Source organism: Dunckerocampus dactyliophorus, chromosome 4, assembly GCF_027744805.1.
Source record: "Dunckerocampus dactyliophorus isolate RoL2022-P2 chromosome 4, RoL_Ddac_1.1, whole genome shotgun sequence".
NCBI lineage: Eukaryota > Metazoa > Chordata > Actinopteri > Syngnathiformes > Syngnathidae > Dunckerocampus > Dunckerocampus dactyliophorus.
In genome coordinates this window covers 19370684-19384329 of record NC_072822.1, presented here as the reverse complement: position 1 = coordinate 19384329, position 13646 = coordinate 19370684, and the positions used below count along the sequence as shown (strand labels likewise).

Here is a 13646-nt window from a genome sequence, read left to right as displayed (position 1 = left end):
ACAAATGTGCTGATTGGATACATTCATTAATAACACTTTTCCAAAAACAGACTTTAATTAAAATCTTTATTAAAATAAAACGTTCAACAGTCCCAAATACAAAGACAAAACCTTTCACACAATGGTTGCCCCTCTAAAGGAAAAGTGCCACCTGCTGTGATGCAGTTGTAATAGCAGCATTTGTGACATTTGTGCAGGTAAAGTTCAAAACTGAATGCAGTGAAAATGGAATTTTGTGAGGTAAAAAGATAGGAAGAATGTTGGATAAAGATGTTCTGGTGCAAGAGGGACAAACCAGATTAAACTCCACCTAACAAGAAAAACCCAATAGTAAACAATTCCAATCCAAGGGACATTTCAATCATTTTACTTTACACAAGTTAAATGAAATGGAAAAAAATATAGATTTTTACATCTCATATGCATTAATAATGTACATTAGCAAGTCATACTTTCTATATATCAACATGTATATCTTTGAATTGTTCAGTTCATTAGACCAACAGCAAATAAAAAAATAATAGACACTTCATTCCACTTCTGACAGTAAACCAAAATAAAAAACATTCAGATTATATCCAGCTGGACTAGAAAACTGTGAGGATGTTTAGATGAGTTTAGCACCAAATTTTGTCTCCAGTGTAGAGACAACAGAGGCGACGAAGTATTGCTGTAATGACAGACCTTATGTTATCACTGCAGTAATGCATTTTGACAAAATAAGTGCATACAGATTTTAACTGGCATTCATCAAGTTAGTGGCCTGCACGACACAAAGTGAGTATTCAATAATTAGTAAACATGCCATTCCAGTCTCCTCTACTGTTCAGAAACCGATGAGTGAGCAAAGCTTACTGCTAAATAGTCACAAAGCCACCCACTAGTGGAAGAATGTGATGGGTTAGAATTCTCGCCCACTGTTTGGCACCTTTTGCGTACCCTCTTGTCAGTGTGTGTCCATCCTTGGTTGTTACTAAGATATGTAGTCACTTGCAGTGATTATGAAAAGAGGAGCTCTATCTACATGTCACAAGACTTAACATTCATTTGGTGGGAAAACAAGGAAACTTCTGGATAAAGAAAGAGATATGTTTACCTCAGGAATGACTGGAGGGAAGTATCCTAACTGGCAAAAGTAAAGAATACTAAAAATGAGGAAATCCAACCGTGATAAAGAAAAAAATTCATTTGAGGATGAGAGTTGCATGGTTGATTTAAGGTACCGTCTGAGTCTGAACTGCTTTGTCGAAGTTGTGAGGTTGCAGGGCTGCATTAAGACTTGAAGACATGCACGGCCCTCACGACGTACTGCCTGCAGATGGGGCACTCGCTCATCCTCTTGCCACACTTGGTGCAGGTCACCATGTGGCCGCACTCAAGCAGAACACAGTCGATCACGGCGTCCATGCAGATCCTACACAGGTTCTCGTCGTGGAACATCATGGGACCCTTCTCACCATCTACAAAGAAAACAATGAAAGGAGATATTTGTGAGTTGTTTTTGTGGTTGCTGTTGCTATCTTGTTTGACTAGAATGGCAATGGTCATTTTGGTGGGTGCTGAAAAATTAAAAGCTCATTTATAAGAATACTGAAAATAAATCCAACACATACAGTAGAGTAGAACAGTGGTTCCCAAACCTTTTAGGATCACGTATACCTTCAGACATTTGACCTGAATCCATGTACACCATACTCCTGGACACTGAAAACATAAACCTTTTTATCTTACGTTGAAATACTTAACATAAATAATTGGTTAATTCATTTTATAGTACTTCCGAGTCAAAAAATGTGTATTTTACATGGTCACATTTGGATCAAGTCTGACATGAGCACTGATAAATAGATAAGTAATCATCCTACATAACTTTTACCTCAGTCTGTTGTTGGCATTCTTCTGTTTCAATGGGTTGAATTTAAGCTTCACTTTTTTGTCCACTCACGATGGCCATGGTTTAAGTCTGCATATTCATTTACTACCAAAATGAAGTGGAACGTTTAACAATCATGATAAAGTACAAAAAGTAGTACAAAAATACACACAACCAACGATAAAGCCTCATTTTTGGGGGAATCCCCATTCACAGTGAAGTGAGGTTTTCACTGCTGCGCCGTGCGGCCCGTGGAACACCAAAATCTTCAAGATTAAACACTCTTAATGCACAAAATATATTTAAAAAATCATCAAACTTACTTATTTGTTCATATGATGCAAACAGAGCAATGAACTTCATGCTCCGTCTTTCTGCTCCGTTTTCCTTGTGGGCCTAACACTCACAATTACGAGTGTGCCTGAATGCCTTCACAGTGCAAAGCACACAGTCAGAGCAGGAGACAAAGCATGAAGTTCTTCATTGCTGTGTGAATTATATGAACAAATAACACACACTGAAAACCTGTCTTGTGCGTGTCAGGATGAGGGAGTGGGGAGTCCCCCGAAAATGAGGCTTTATCGTTGGTTGTGTGCATTTTTGTACTTTGCATACTGCTTTGTTAAACCTTCCCTTTCAATTTGGTATCAAATTAATATGCAGACTTAAATTATAAGCGATTGCAAGCAGACAAAAGTTAAGCTTTAAAAGTTCAATCATTCAAACGGAAGGATCACAACATCCAGCTGAAATAAAAGATATGTTATCAATTTATCAGTGCTCATGTAAAACTTATATCAAAATTTGACCATGCAAAATACAACATTTTTGAACCAGAATGACTTACTTACCATAAAATTAATCATGTTCAATATTTCAAGTTAATAACGATTTGAAAAAATGCTTAAGTGTGCAGGACTCGGGGGTACATGGCTTCAAGTCAAATGTCTGAAGGGGTCCGCAAATGTGAAAAGTTTGGGAACCACTGGAGTAGAACACTGGAGCTGCCCCCTGTTGGCTACATTAAATAAAACATCTTTAAAGCTGTTTGGTGTCATACCTGTCAAACCTTTTCTTTTACCTGGGAAACTCCTGTATTTTGTCCGTCTTTCCTGGTGCCCTCCCGTTTTAATAGTTTCCTGTATTTTAACATTCATGAAAAAAAAATCCTCTCCAGTACTGGCGGAGGGCACAGCTTCCCGCTCACCCAGCATACCAGAATTTCCCTTATTTGACGGAAAATATCCCTTGTTTCAAATGCAAATGTTGACAGGTATGTTTGGTGTTGAGAAGATCATGTTGAGGTTTCTAAGACAACTGTGAAGCAGTGACTGAAAACAGGCAATAAACGTACACTGCAGTTCACGATATGATTAGCTTTGTAGATGCTAACATGGTGACCAATGTTTCATGATGGACCATCACGGTAAATCACATTATGCCACATGCAGGAATTTCACATGGAGGGATGTTGTGATAATACACAGAAATGGGTTTTCTAATAATAATAATGAGGAGGAGGGCAATAGATGCGGTTTATAGGATGACACTGACCACGATTAGTAAATGACCTTACCTCCAATGGCCCCATTGCAGATAGGAGAGGGGAAGGCCACCACTTTAGTGTGGGAGGAGAAATTTGAGCATCATTTAGAAAAAAAACCTCAGCTGAAAGACCCCGTTTGTGTAGAAGCTTTAGTTTTGAATTAGTAATACAACAGTGTACTGTATCTCACATGAAGGCACACTCACACGGGTGCTTACCTTTGGTTACAGTACTGCTCACATTTTCCACTGTAAGAAATAAAAAAAAAAAAAAAAGAAAAAAGAACCAGATGTAACATTCAGCAAAAATCTAAATAATATCCACACTTTTTAAAATTGTGCTTGGGGTGGGTTTTCATTTGGATCAATGGTACAGCTACAAATAGTATTCTATTCATGGACGTATATGCATAATGCATTATATGAAGTAAGACAACTAATGGATGGTGTATTGAGCTCATACAATAATGCTAGTGTCACCATGCTGCTGCAGCAGTCATGTGTTGCAAAAATTCAAGGACACACATTGTCAGTCAAATCTAATTATATTGTGTGTGTTTTAGTGTTAAAAATAAACAGAAAAGGGCTTATTCTGAGTAACCAAAGAAATACCCACATGATTTCCTGTTCTCCTCGGTTTCTCTGTAGAGTCTGCTGACTCGCTCTACCAGCTCCCACTTCTCGCAGCACCCTGAATAGTTGACAAAGTTTCTAGCCAGGATCTCCTTCAGCTGCCTGACAGAGAGTCCTTCAATGTCCCTCAAACTGGAGATGTCCGACAGAGATGCTCTGAGCCTACGGCGCGTCTGAGGACTCGTCTGTAGTGGCAAAACAGTACAAGAAAAGCACATGAGCTGCAGCATGTGTTGCAGTAAAAGACCTCTATTGTTTTCATATGAGCGTCAAGCCACATCCTGCACAAGTCTCAAAAAACAAAACAAAACTGTTTGCATTAAGATTAGCAAGAAACCATGCACCATTACCTCAGGTGTGTTATCACTCGGATCCAAGTTTAGGAGCGACACCGATGTTGCATCACCTATGTCCTGCATCAGAACAAAGAGCAGATATTCAGATTATGCCATAAAGCAGACAGCACACTGATTAAGTATTAGTCATTCTTAAGCAGGATAGTAATACCTGGGGTACAACAAAGGCTGGCTCCTTCCATTCATAGAAAAGCTTACTGGTCCCTCAAGCAGTCCAAGTTCACATATTAATAATGAGACTTGACAGCTCAGAGCTCAAGCTCAGCCTCTTTATCTTCATTCACTGCTTTCAACTTAGCTGGCTTACACCACCAAGAACAAAAAGGTCATAACAGCAATTGTTACCTGTCAAAAAGGTGATATCATTGCAAGCAACAGCATGGCAACAGTTTTTAAAACAGAATCCATGTGATAACTAAATACATTTTTAAAAATCCCCACCTTTATAATGGGGGAAATGTTTCAAAAAACATCAAAATTTAAATTCATTTTGTAGGGATGCACGGTATTGTTTTTTCAAGCAATAACTTCTCAATGTTTCTCATGATTGATACCGATAACTTTTTACATGTATATCTATTATTTTTTAAGTTTAGCTTCAACTGTAGTTTGTGCAAACATGGAGGTAAGAACGACTCAAACAAAGTTGGACTTGACAAACTACACCTGTGCATTTGTTCTTACCAAATATCATGACATTACTACTATTAAAAAAAGCATAAAAAAAAATAGCGGCAGCTCAGAAGTACAAACCGTGGCTCCAAGGGCAGGGTTTCCGCTACATGTAATAGATTGTGGCACACAACCACGGCAAAATAAAAGCCACCACACCTTAAAAATTAGTTTTTACGTGAAACACTAAAGTTATCATACAGCAACTTAACACTCAAACGGTATACCTAACAAATATGCAGAGATGTACCAATAAAAGATTTAAATGAAAAAGAATTATTTAAAAGTTTTCTCATAATGCCTTGCATCTGAGCAAAGCATTTCATTGAAGGACAAGTGGCATAGAGGGAGGGAGCGAGGCATGGATGGGTGGATGGATGGATGGCGCGGCAGGCACCAATGAATGCTTTGCTCAGATGCAATGCATTATGGGAAAACTTTAAAATAGTTGTTTTTTCCCCCATTTTAAACTCGTATTGGTACTTGTTTGTATATATCATAGGTATTCCTTTGAGTGTTAAGTTACTGTGTGATGAGTTTAGTGTTCTTTGATGATACCGTGAGTCAGACTGTTATATTGAGTAATGACCTCCTGCAATTTCCAATGAGTTGACAATCTAGTCGTGAGTGCAGTGGTAGCTCATGGTTGGCTCCTGCCAAAGAAGTCTCGCTCACGACACAGTATTTAAATGATTAGTCGTAGTTATGAAGTAAAGGAGATGTCACAAGATTAAAATTGTGCTATAAGTTAGCCGCTGTATAAGCCACAAGGTTCAAAGTTTAAGAAAAAAGTAGCTTGTACATCGAAGATTATGGTAGTTTGAAGTAAAATATCAAATCTCAAATATCTGTCCATCTTCTATGCCGCTTATCCTATATGCTGGAGCCTATCCCAGCAGACTTCGGGCGAGAGGCGGGGTACAACTGGTCTTCAGCCAATCGCAGGGCACAAATAGACAATCAACCATTCGCACTCACATTCATACCTATGGAAAATTTAGTCTGCAATTAACCTAACATGCATGTTTTTGGAATGTGGAAGGAAACCAGAGTACCCGGAGAAAACCCACACACACACGGGGAGAACATGCAAACTCCACACAGAGATTCGAACCGAGATCTCCTGACTGTGTGGCCAACATGCTAACCGCATTAAACTTAAATATATAAAAAATAATTAGTCTGGCTCCCTTTCAGCCTACCACCACAGCTTCAAAAAATCCTAGGAGAAACCCTGAAGGGGTTTACTAGCAGAGAAATGGTATCTTCAGCGATGGGCTAGTCATCCAGCACCATAATTTCCATGATGAAATCACAAATCGCATTAGCCTTAGGGTCGTCTCTGGCAAACTTTTTTTCCACTTTTCAAACGCTGCAGCAATTGGAACAAGCCTCGGGCCCCAGGCGTTGTAGCGATGCTGGCGATTCACATGGCTGATGAGGTTTGATGCGTTGAAGCTCCATGTCCGCCCACCCCACCCCACCTCAAACGCAGAATGGCTGCAGAACATTTGGTGAAATGTCTCTCTGAAGCAGTGCGTCCCACGCGATCGACAACACCACTTGCAGTCCTGCGGGAAACACTGCTGCTTCACATCCCCAATTAATTTCCAATTATCCTTCATTGATCAAGATATGACTTATTCCAGAATCATCTGCTCAACGCAATGAGGTCATACAAAGAAACACATCGCCCCATGCTTCTGTTATTAATTCAACTTTGGCAAAGATCTGTGTTGAATGCTATTCTAAATGTCATTTATTGATTTGGCTAGTGCCAAATCTTTACCCTTCACAGAGGTCTGCCCTTTCTCTTGTATTTGTTAAATGAGAAGTTATTTAAAAAATGTAAAAAAGGGATCGATGTGCTGACCTGGTTGGTATCAGAACTATCACTCCTGCTGAGAGGCTCCTCTTGAGAGGCAGCGAGGGTGGACAGCTCCGAGGCAGACTGTGTGGTAGAAGGGGTTGGTGTATACATGGAACGTGAGTGGAGGCTACTTGTGTCAGGCTCATCCTCTCCTTCACTGCCTTGGTGACAGAGCACCAGGTCCACCAGGTCTTCTTTTTCCCTGCAAGTGTCCGTCGGGACATTGTGGAGCAGCAAGTATTGTCGCAGGTCCCTGACCCTTAGACGCATGAGCCGCGGCCGCTGGAAGGAAGTTGCCTTCAGCAAATGACACGTGGCACAGATGCGCACATTCTCCAGGAGCACAGAGCACAGAGAGCAGAAGCTCTTCTTGCAGTCACAGCAGATGTGCTGGAAAAAAAGAGACAGGAGAAAACAACATTTTAGAAATTGTACATACAGTTGCAGTCAGAAGTTTACATACACTCATCATAGGCAGTGTTTCCCATACATTCATTTATTTGTAGCGGGCTGCCACAAATACATTTGGCCCTACATGTGCGTCCTTGCTCGGAAACACATTATAAAAAACAACCGTCTATGACTGTAGCTTGTAGTTACAACTCCATACAGTAGATGGCATCGTAACTCTGCTTCTTAACACACCTCATATACACCTGGTCTGCCAGAGAATAAGATGGACAGATCAGTGTTGCTAACTTAGCATCTTTTTAGCAAGTATTCAGACCCCTCTAGATTCTGTTTCTCAAAAAAAGAGACAACCAACAAATCTAGGGACTTTTTCTGGTCTTATTGGACACTTTTGGAGACTAACAAGGAAGCATGTATTGCTCTTCTCAACGCTGCTGTGTCCCTCCCATCTAAATCACTCACAGGTGGCTCAGTCTTGCTTATAACATAAAAAAACAAACAAAATGAAGCAATATAAGAAAGTTAATTTGTATTTCTAAATTTTCATGTTTTTTGCCCACTTTGTCTACCACAACATCCATAATATTACACACATGCATCATGACCAATTATGCAAATTAGATAATGAAGTCATCATATCACTGTGGGAACATCTCTGTGTGGAGTTTACATGTTCTACGTGTGTTTTCGTGTGTTTTCTCCAGGTACTCCTGGTTCCTCCCAAACTTGCATTTTAAGTTACTTGGAGACTCTCAATTGCCCATAGGTGTGAGCGTGAATGTGAATGGTTGTTTGTCTACATGTTTCCTTTGATTGGCTGACAACCGGTCCAGGGTCTGCCTGGATAGGCTCCAACTCACCCATAATCCTAATGAGGACAATTGCTATAAAAAAAAGGGATGTATATGGATAGCTGGTTAGATTATTTATTTGAACCATTCTTTCTTTAGAGTGTAATAATTATACGTACATTTTCAATGATTGACAAGATTCGGGTGCACAAGTTTTCATGTGTAGTATTTTTAACATATTTTAACAATTTAACATTTACACAGAGTCAGACGTATACATACATGATAAAATATATACATATATCAGCACTACTATTGAAATCACTTAGCAAGTTTCACCTTGGCCAGACGCTTGTAGCCATCAACAATTTTGCCCCTAAAAATGAGGAAAAAAATCCTAAATAAATTCAAACTTGTGTTCCCAATTGTTGTTGTTGTTGTTGTTTTGTTTTTTTTTTAAACATTGAAACTGTACAGTACATTGCATAGCCATTCCACCCTGGAAAAAAACAAATAATTAAGGGCCTGAAATGAATATGACATTTATGCCCATGATGAGTCTATGTAAACTTCTGAACTGTACACGGCCTTCAATGAAAGGGCTGGTGTCAAAAAATATATATAAATATTACCAAAAAACATCTTATTAGTAAACTGCAATTGGAACAACTTTTTTTTTTTTTTTTATAAATAACATCCGAAAGGCATATCTAATTAACCACTCAGAAAAGTGCTGTTCTGCTCAAGCTCTCTAGGCACACTGAAAGCAGGTTGCACGTTTCTTTTAGGTGACCAAGATCAAAAAGTAATAAATGCATGGGTGGGGATTCATTTGGTACTGAGTGCGACAAGCTTGGGGTCTTGACAGAATGAGACCCTCTGCCATACATGAACATGAGCACTCTGTGAGGATGAGATCACACTGCCAGCATGTTCCAGCATCTGTCTCAGAAGTCCGCTGGGAATGCACTGTGCTTGCTGAGACGAGATTACCTATACTGTGCAGGTGAGCAAATCAAGTGCTCCTTTTTTCTCCTGCCTATACTCCGGTTCTCCTGGCCTCCGTAGCACACCGGCTGCTCGGACCATGTGTCCAAATAAAGTGGACTTTGCTGGGCCACAGCAGGTGGCTCCCTCCGCTTTATACTCGGTTTCTCCAGGTAGTAGTGATGTGGTAGTAATGTCATGACATTTTAATAAGCAAATTAACAGGTACAGTTGGTCAAATCCAAATTTGTTTGAGTCCTTAACTCCAGGTGTGCACAAACTACAGTTCAATCTAAATAAATAAGCAGATATACTGTAAAAAAGGTTATCGGTACCATATCGGTCTTGAAAAGCAGAAAGTTATTGGTTTGAAAAATAGATATTGTGCATCTAGGCCTGTCACGACAATCGATAAATCAATTAAAAAAACAAAGTTGAACAAACTTTTGTCTCGTCAGACCACACAATATTTACCCAAAGGTCTTGGGGATCATCAAGATGTTTTCTGGCAAAATTGAGAACAGCCTTCATGTTCTTTTTGTTCAGCAGTGGTTTTTGTCTTGGGACTCTGCCATGCAGGCCGTTTTTGCCCAGTGTCTTTCTTATGGTGGAGTCATGAACAATGACCTTAACTGAGGCAAGTGAGGCCTGCAGTTCTTTGGACGTTGTTGTGGGGTCTTTTGCGACCTTGTGGATGAGTCTTCGCTGCACTCTTGGGGTAATTTTAGTTGGCCGGCCACTCCTGGGAAGGTTCACCACTGATCCATGTTTTCGCCATTTGTGGATTATAGCTCGCATTGTGGTTCACTGGAGTCCCAAAGCTTGAGAAATGGCTTTATAACCTTTTCCAGACCAATAGATCTCAATTACTTTCTTTCTGGGATAGGGACATATAGGTTTGGATTTTTTCCCCCCCTTAATAATAAAAAGTTTCATTTAAAAACTGCATTTTGTTTTCAGTTGCATTGTCATTGACTAATATAATTTTTTTTTATGATTTAAACATTTAAATGTGACAAACATTCATAAAAATAAATGAGGAAGGGGGCAAACACTTTTTCCACACCACTGTATACACACACGCACACATTTAAAGACAAAGCTTTGTGTTATTACTGGTTGTTGGTGTCAACATTTCAGCTTTTTCCTCATTGTTCCTTTTGCTCTATTGGCGTTCACTGGCACCTCCAGCCGGGCTTTGTGGACTGCGCTCAGGGCTGGGTGCGTGCCTGGAGAGCGGTGAGGTGTAGTGGCATGTTCCATGGTCAAAATGCGTGTCTGATGGTCACTCTCTGGGAGGGGAGGGCACTGATGTGATAATGCATTTATTTTTCCGAATATTTTCGCAATTGTAGCGGAGAACTACGACTGTATGTGATTTAAGCAAATTGGCTGGAGCACCTCATCCACACAGCTGCTCCGATCACAGAGCCAGACGGAACGTTCAAGGGATTTATTAATACACAGATTTTCATTCAACTGCCTGATTTGGCATTGATATAATGTCTGGTATCTTTTATCACCAACACAGACAGAAATAAACATATATGTGAATTTCAACAACAGCTGCCCAGATGGCTCGGATGTAGAGGTGCAACGATTAATCGATTATCCAATTAATCAAAAACTATTTTGGTAATCGATTAATCATTTCATTTAAAAATGTACTCTAAATATACTGATTTCAGCCTCTCAGTTGTGACTTTTTTAAAATTTCCATAGTCATCCATGAAAGCAGACCTATAATCTTTGCATTTCAGGCAAAACAGGATAGTTACATCAGCTTTGGAAAAGAACAATCGACATTTCTGCCTCTTTCTGATATCTTTTAAAGCAAACCCCTGAAGAACATTCCCATGCAAAGTATGGGATTTATCCACTTGTACTTGTGCATAGGAAAATGCATACATCTATGCACAACTCTTACTATGCGTACACATCAAACCTAGTGGTAGAAGAGTGAAACTAAAAATAGCTATGGCTGTGCCTGTCCAACGCAGGCCATATCATCTTGCTACGTGCTTCACAACTTGACCATCAAACAAGGCACCGCCCCTCCCCCAGAACAGATGAGCCGATGCCAAACACAAAGCCTGCCTCTAAAGTTTATTTGTTATTTCTTCTTTTGTTATTGGTGATGCTCATGTAGCAGTCTGTGCCAGTGACTTGTTGATTTGGAGTAAAGAGTTTGTGAAGTTTGTCAGTTTTTTTTTTTTATACTTCTCTACTTCAATTTCAGCGTCTGAGAAATTCCTCTTCCTTGCCGTCTTTGCTATGATTTTGGGGAGGGGAAAAGTCCATTCGTGCATTCTTAAAGGGAGTGCTGCTAAGAGGCGGAAATTAAAAATGTGCTTTTTTTTTTTTAATACAATTCATCGATTAATCGAAAAAATAATCGACCAATCAATCAATTATTAAAACAATTGTTAGTTGTAGCCCTACTCGGATGAGCTATTGGTTCTAACAAGGACCCTCAGTTGCCCTGCAAGGTGTCTGGCGTAAAAAAAAACAAAGTCCACCCTGAACAGTGCCTGCGCTAAATATAAACGTATAATGAGGGAATTTACAACTATGACAGACCAGGCAAGTCCCAAAGCTCGACTGGTCGATCACAATCGTCGAGTTGGCGACCACTGGTCTGGGGCCAAACCAATTACTGGATTAATCAAAACAACAAGAAAATAATTGTTAGTGGCAGCCCTAGTACAGTCTAAAAGGTATTTTGTGTCTTCTCTAGTACTGTCTTAAAAATATTGTTTTCCATCATCTTAATTTTGAAATGCTTTCCCATCCATCCATCCAGTCTTCTATACATCCTGTTCAGGGTCACAAGGAAGCAGAGCCTATCCCAGCTGCAGATTACACCAAAGTACAGGGCACACACGCACACACACATGGGCAAGATGGCTGCATGGAAGTCATCCAAGTAAACCACTATACAATCAATGACTGTTGGAAATGATTTTTTTTTTTTTTTTTTTAAGAAAAGCGGGTCTACCATGATGTCTTCCAAAAATAATGTTCAAAACTGCACAGACAAGCTGTAATATGTCTGTAATTTAATATGCTTCCTGTTCACAACCACTAAGTAAATAAACCAGTACAGGCATGGAGCCAGTACCTACCTTCCTCCTGAAGACTGAGAAGGCCAGACCACAAGACTTGCACACAAGGCTGGGACTCCCTGAGCTGGTCGGCGGGTATGTGGAATATCCCGCACTGGGGGCAAACCTGAAGGGGCCAGCACCGGTCCCAAACCCTGGTTGCTGACCTCTGACAGCTCCAGTACCCATAACTTCATTCAGCAGACCACAGCATGAAGCCCACACGGACGAAGCCCCTGCCTGACATATACAAAGGAAGCACATTGTTAGCTTTTCCTGTACTAAAATGCGTTTTTCTGACATGAAGGACTATGGGTGCATTCACACTTGTGGTCCGTACCAGAGATACTTGGCGTGCACTTGAGTGTCATTCAGTTAGTGTTTACGTTAGTATTTTTCTCAGCAGATATTTTTGAATGCATTCACACTTGACCAAACGAACCGTTCTAGCAGAGCCAGCGGATAAAGTCCCTTCTAACTGGACCAAAAATGACAACGCACCCAAATGAAAGCATCCTATAACAATACGCGTCAGTGACATTAAGCAAACAATCACATGATTCATACTTGTTAATTATAGATTAAATAACTTAAAGCCCTGAGTTAAATTAGCCCAACAGACTAGAAGGGCTAGCAGCTCACAAGCCAACCAAGATCAGATAAATATTTACTTTTGGATTAGTAAAACAAGTAACGTTTCCAAACAATGAAAGTACACATATTCGTGGACAGAATATCGATATTTTACGCTTAACGTCAGTGGCAAGATACAACTGTGACAAACATTACATTCGCACGGACTAATATCAGTAACATTGCCACCGATACCAAGAGCTCGGTTTACATTGCTAACGCTAGCTAGCAACCTCCTGGTAAACGTCTAAGCAGGAAGCGAAGCTTTAAATGACACATAGGTTACATGAAAATGCACCTTCATTGCAGCTCCGGCGTGTCTACTGACAATGGAGCAGTTGACAATGTATTCATTGCAAGATGGAGCGTCTCTTGGTAAGATGAAGTGACGGGAAGCTTCTTGACGTGATTAAAGCAGCGACAGAGAGACGAGGATTCTTTCCTCGTTTTCTGTACACGGGAAGAGGACACAACTTTATAGTTCTTTATCGCCACCTACTGGGTGAATACAATCAAATACATACTGTACTGTAATGAAATAATACCAAAAAGTAATTGCAATTCTAAAAGACGAGCAGTAAGCATATGATTGAAATCATAATATTCTATTTAATTAATTCAGGACCATCATCATGATAACATTTAATAGCTCGGTTGTCCTACATTGTCCCGTATACATTATTTTGTTTTTAAGTTTGAATATGTTTAAAAATGGCAATGGTATTAAACGTTCAGCATTCTCAAAACATAACAAGTGTCAATGTTTGACTC

At 39.9% G+C, this 13646-nt stretch overlaps 1 protein-coding gene across 3 annotated transcripts; it reads right to left on the bottom strand.

The window, feature by feature from the left end:
- Positions 1 to 70: 70 nt before the first annotated feature.
- rnf34a (ring finger protein 34a) lies at positions 71 to 13319 on the bottom strand. 3 transcript variants are annotated; one of them, XM_054774593.1, is made up of 8 exons: positions 13174 to 13319; positions 12264 to 12482; positions 6953 to 7339; positions 4402 to 4464; positions 4035 to 4236; positions 3638 to 3667; positions 3450 to 3491; positions 71 to 1460 (listed from the first exon to the last, which is right to left on the bottom strand). In XM_054774593.1, the coding sequence occupies exons 1-8, from the start codon at positions 13177 to 13179 to the stop codon at positions 1273 to 1275; spliced, it is 1137 nt and encodes a 378-aa protein (XP_054630568.1). In that variant the 5' UTR covers positions 13180 to 13319; the 3' UTR covers positions 71 to 1272. The 3 variants fall into 3 exon arrangements, with proteins under 3 accessions (XP_054630568.1, XP_054630569.1, XP_054630570.1); XM_054774594.1 differs by lacking the exon at positions 3450 to 3491; XM_054774595.1 differs by lacking the exons at positions 3450 to 3491; positions 3638 to 3667.
- Between the last annotated feature and the right edge of the window lie 327 nt (positions 13320 to 13646).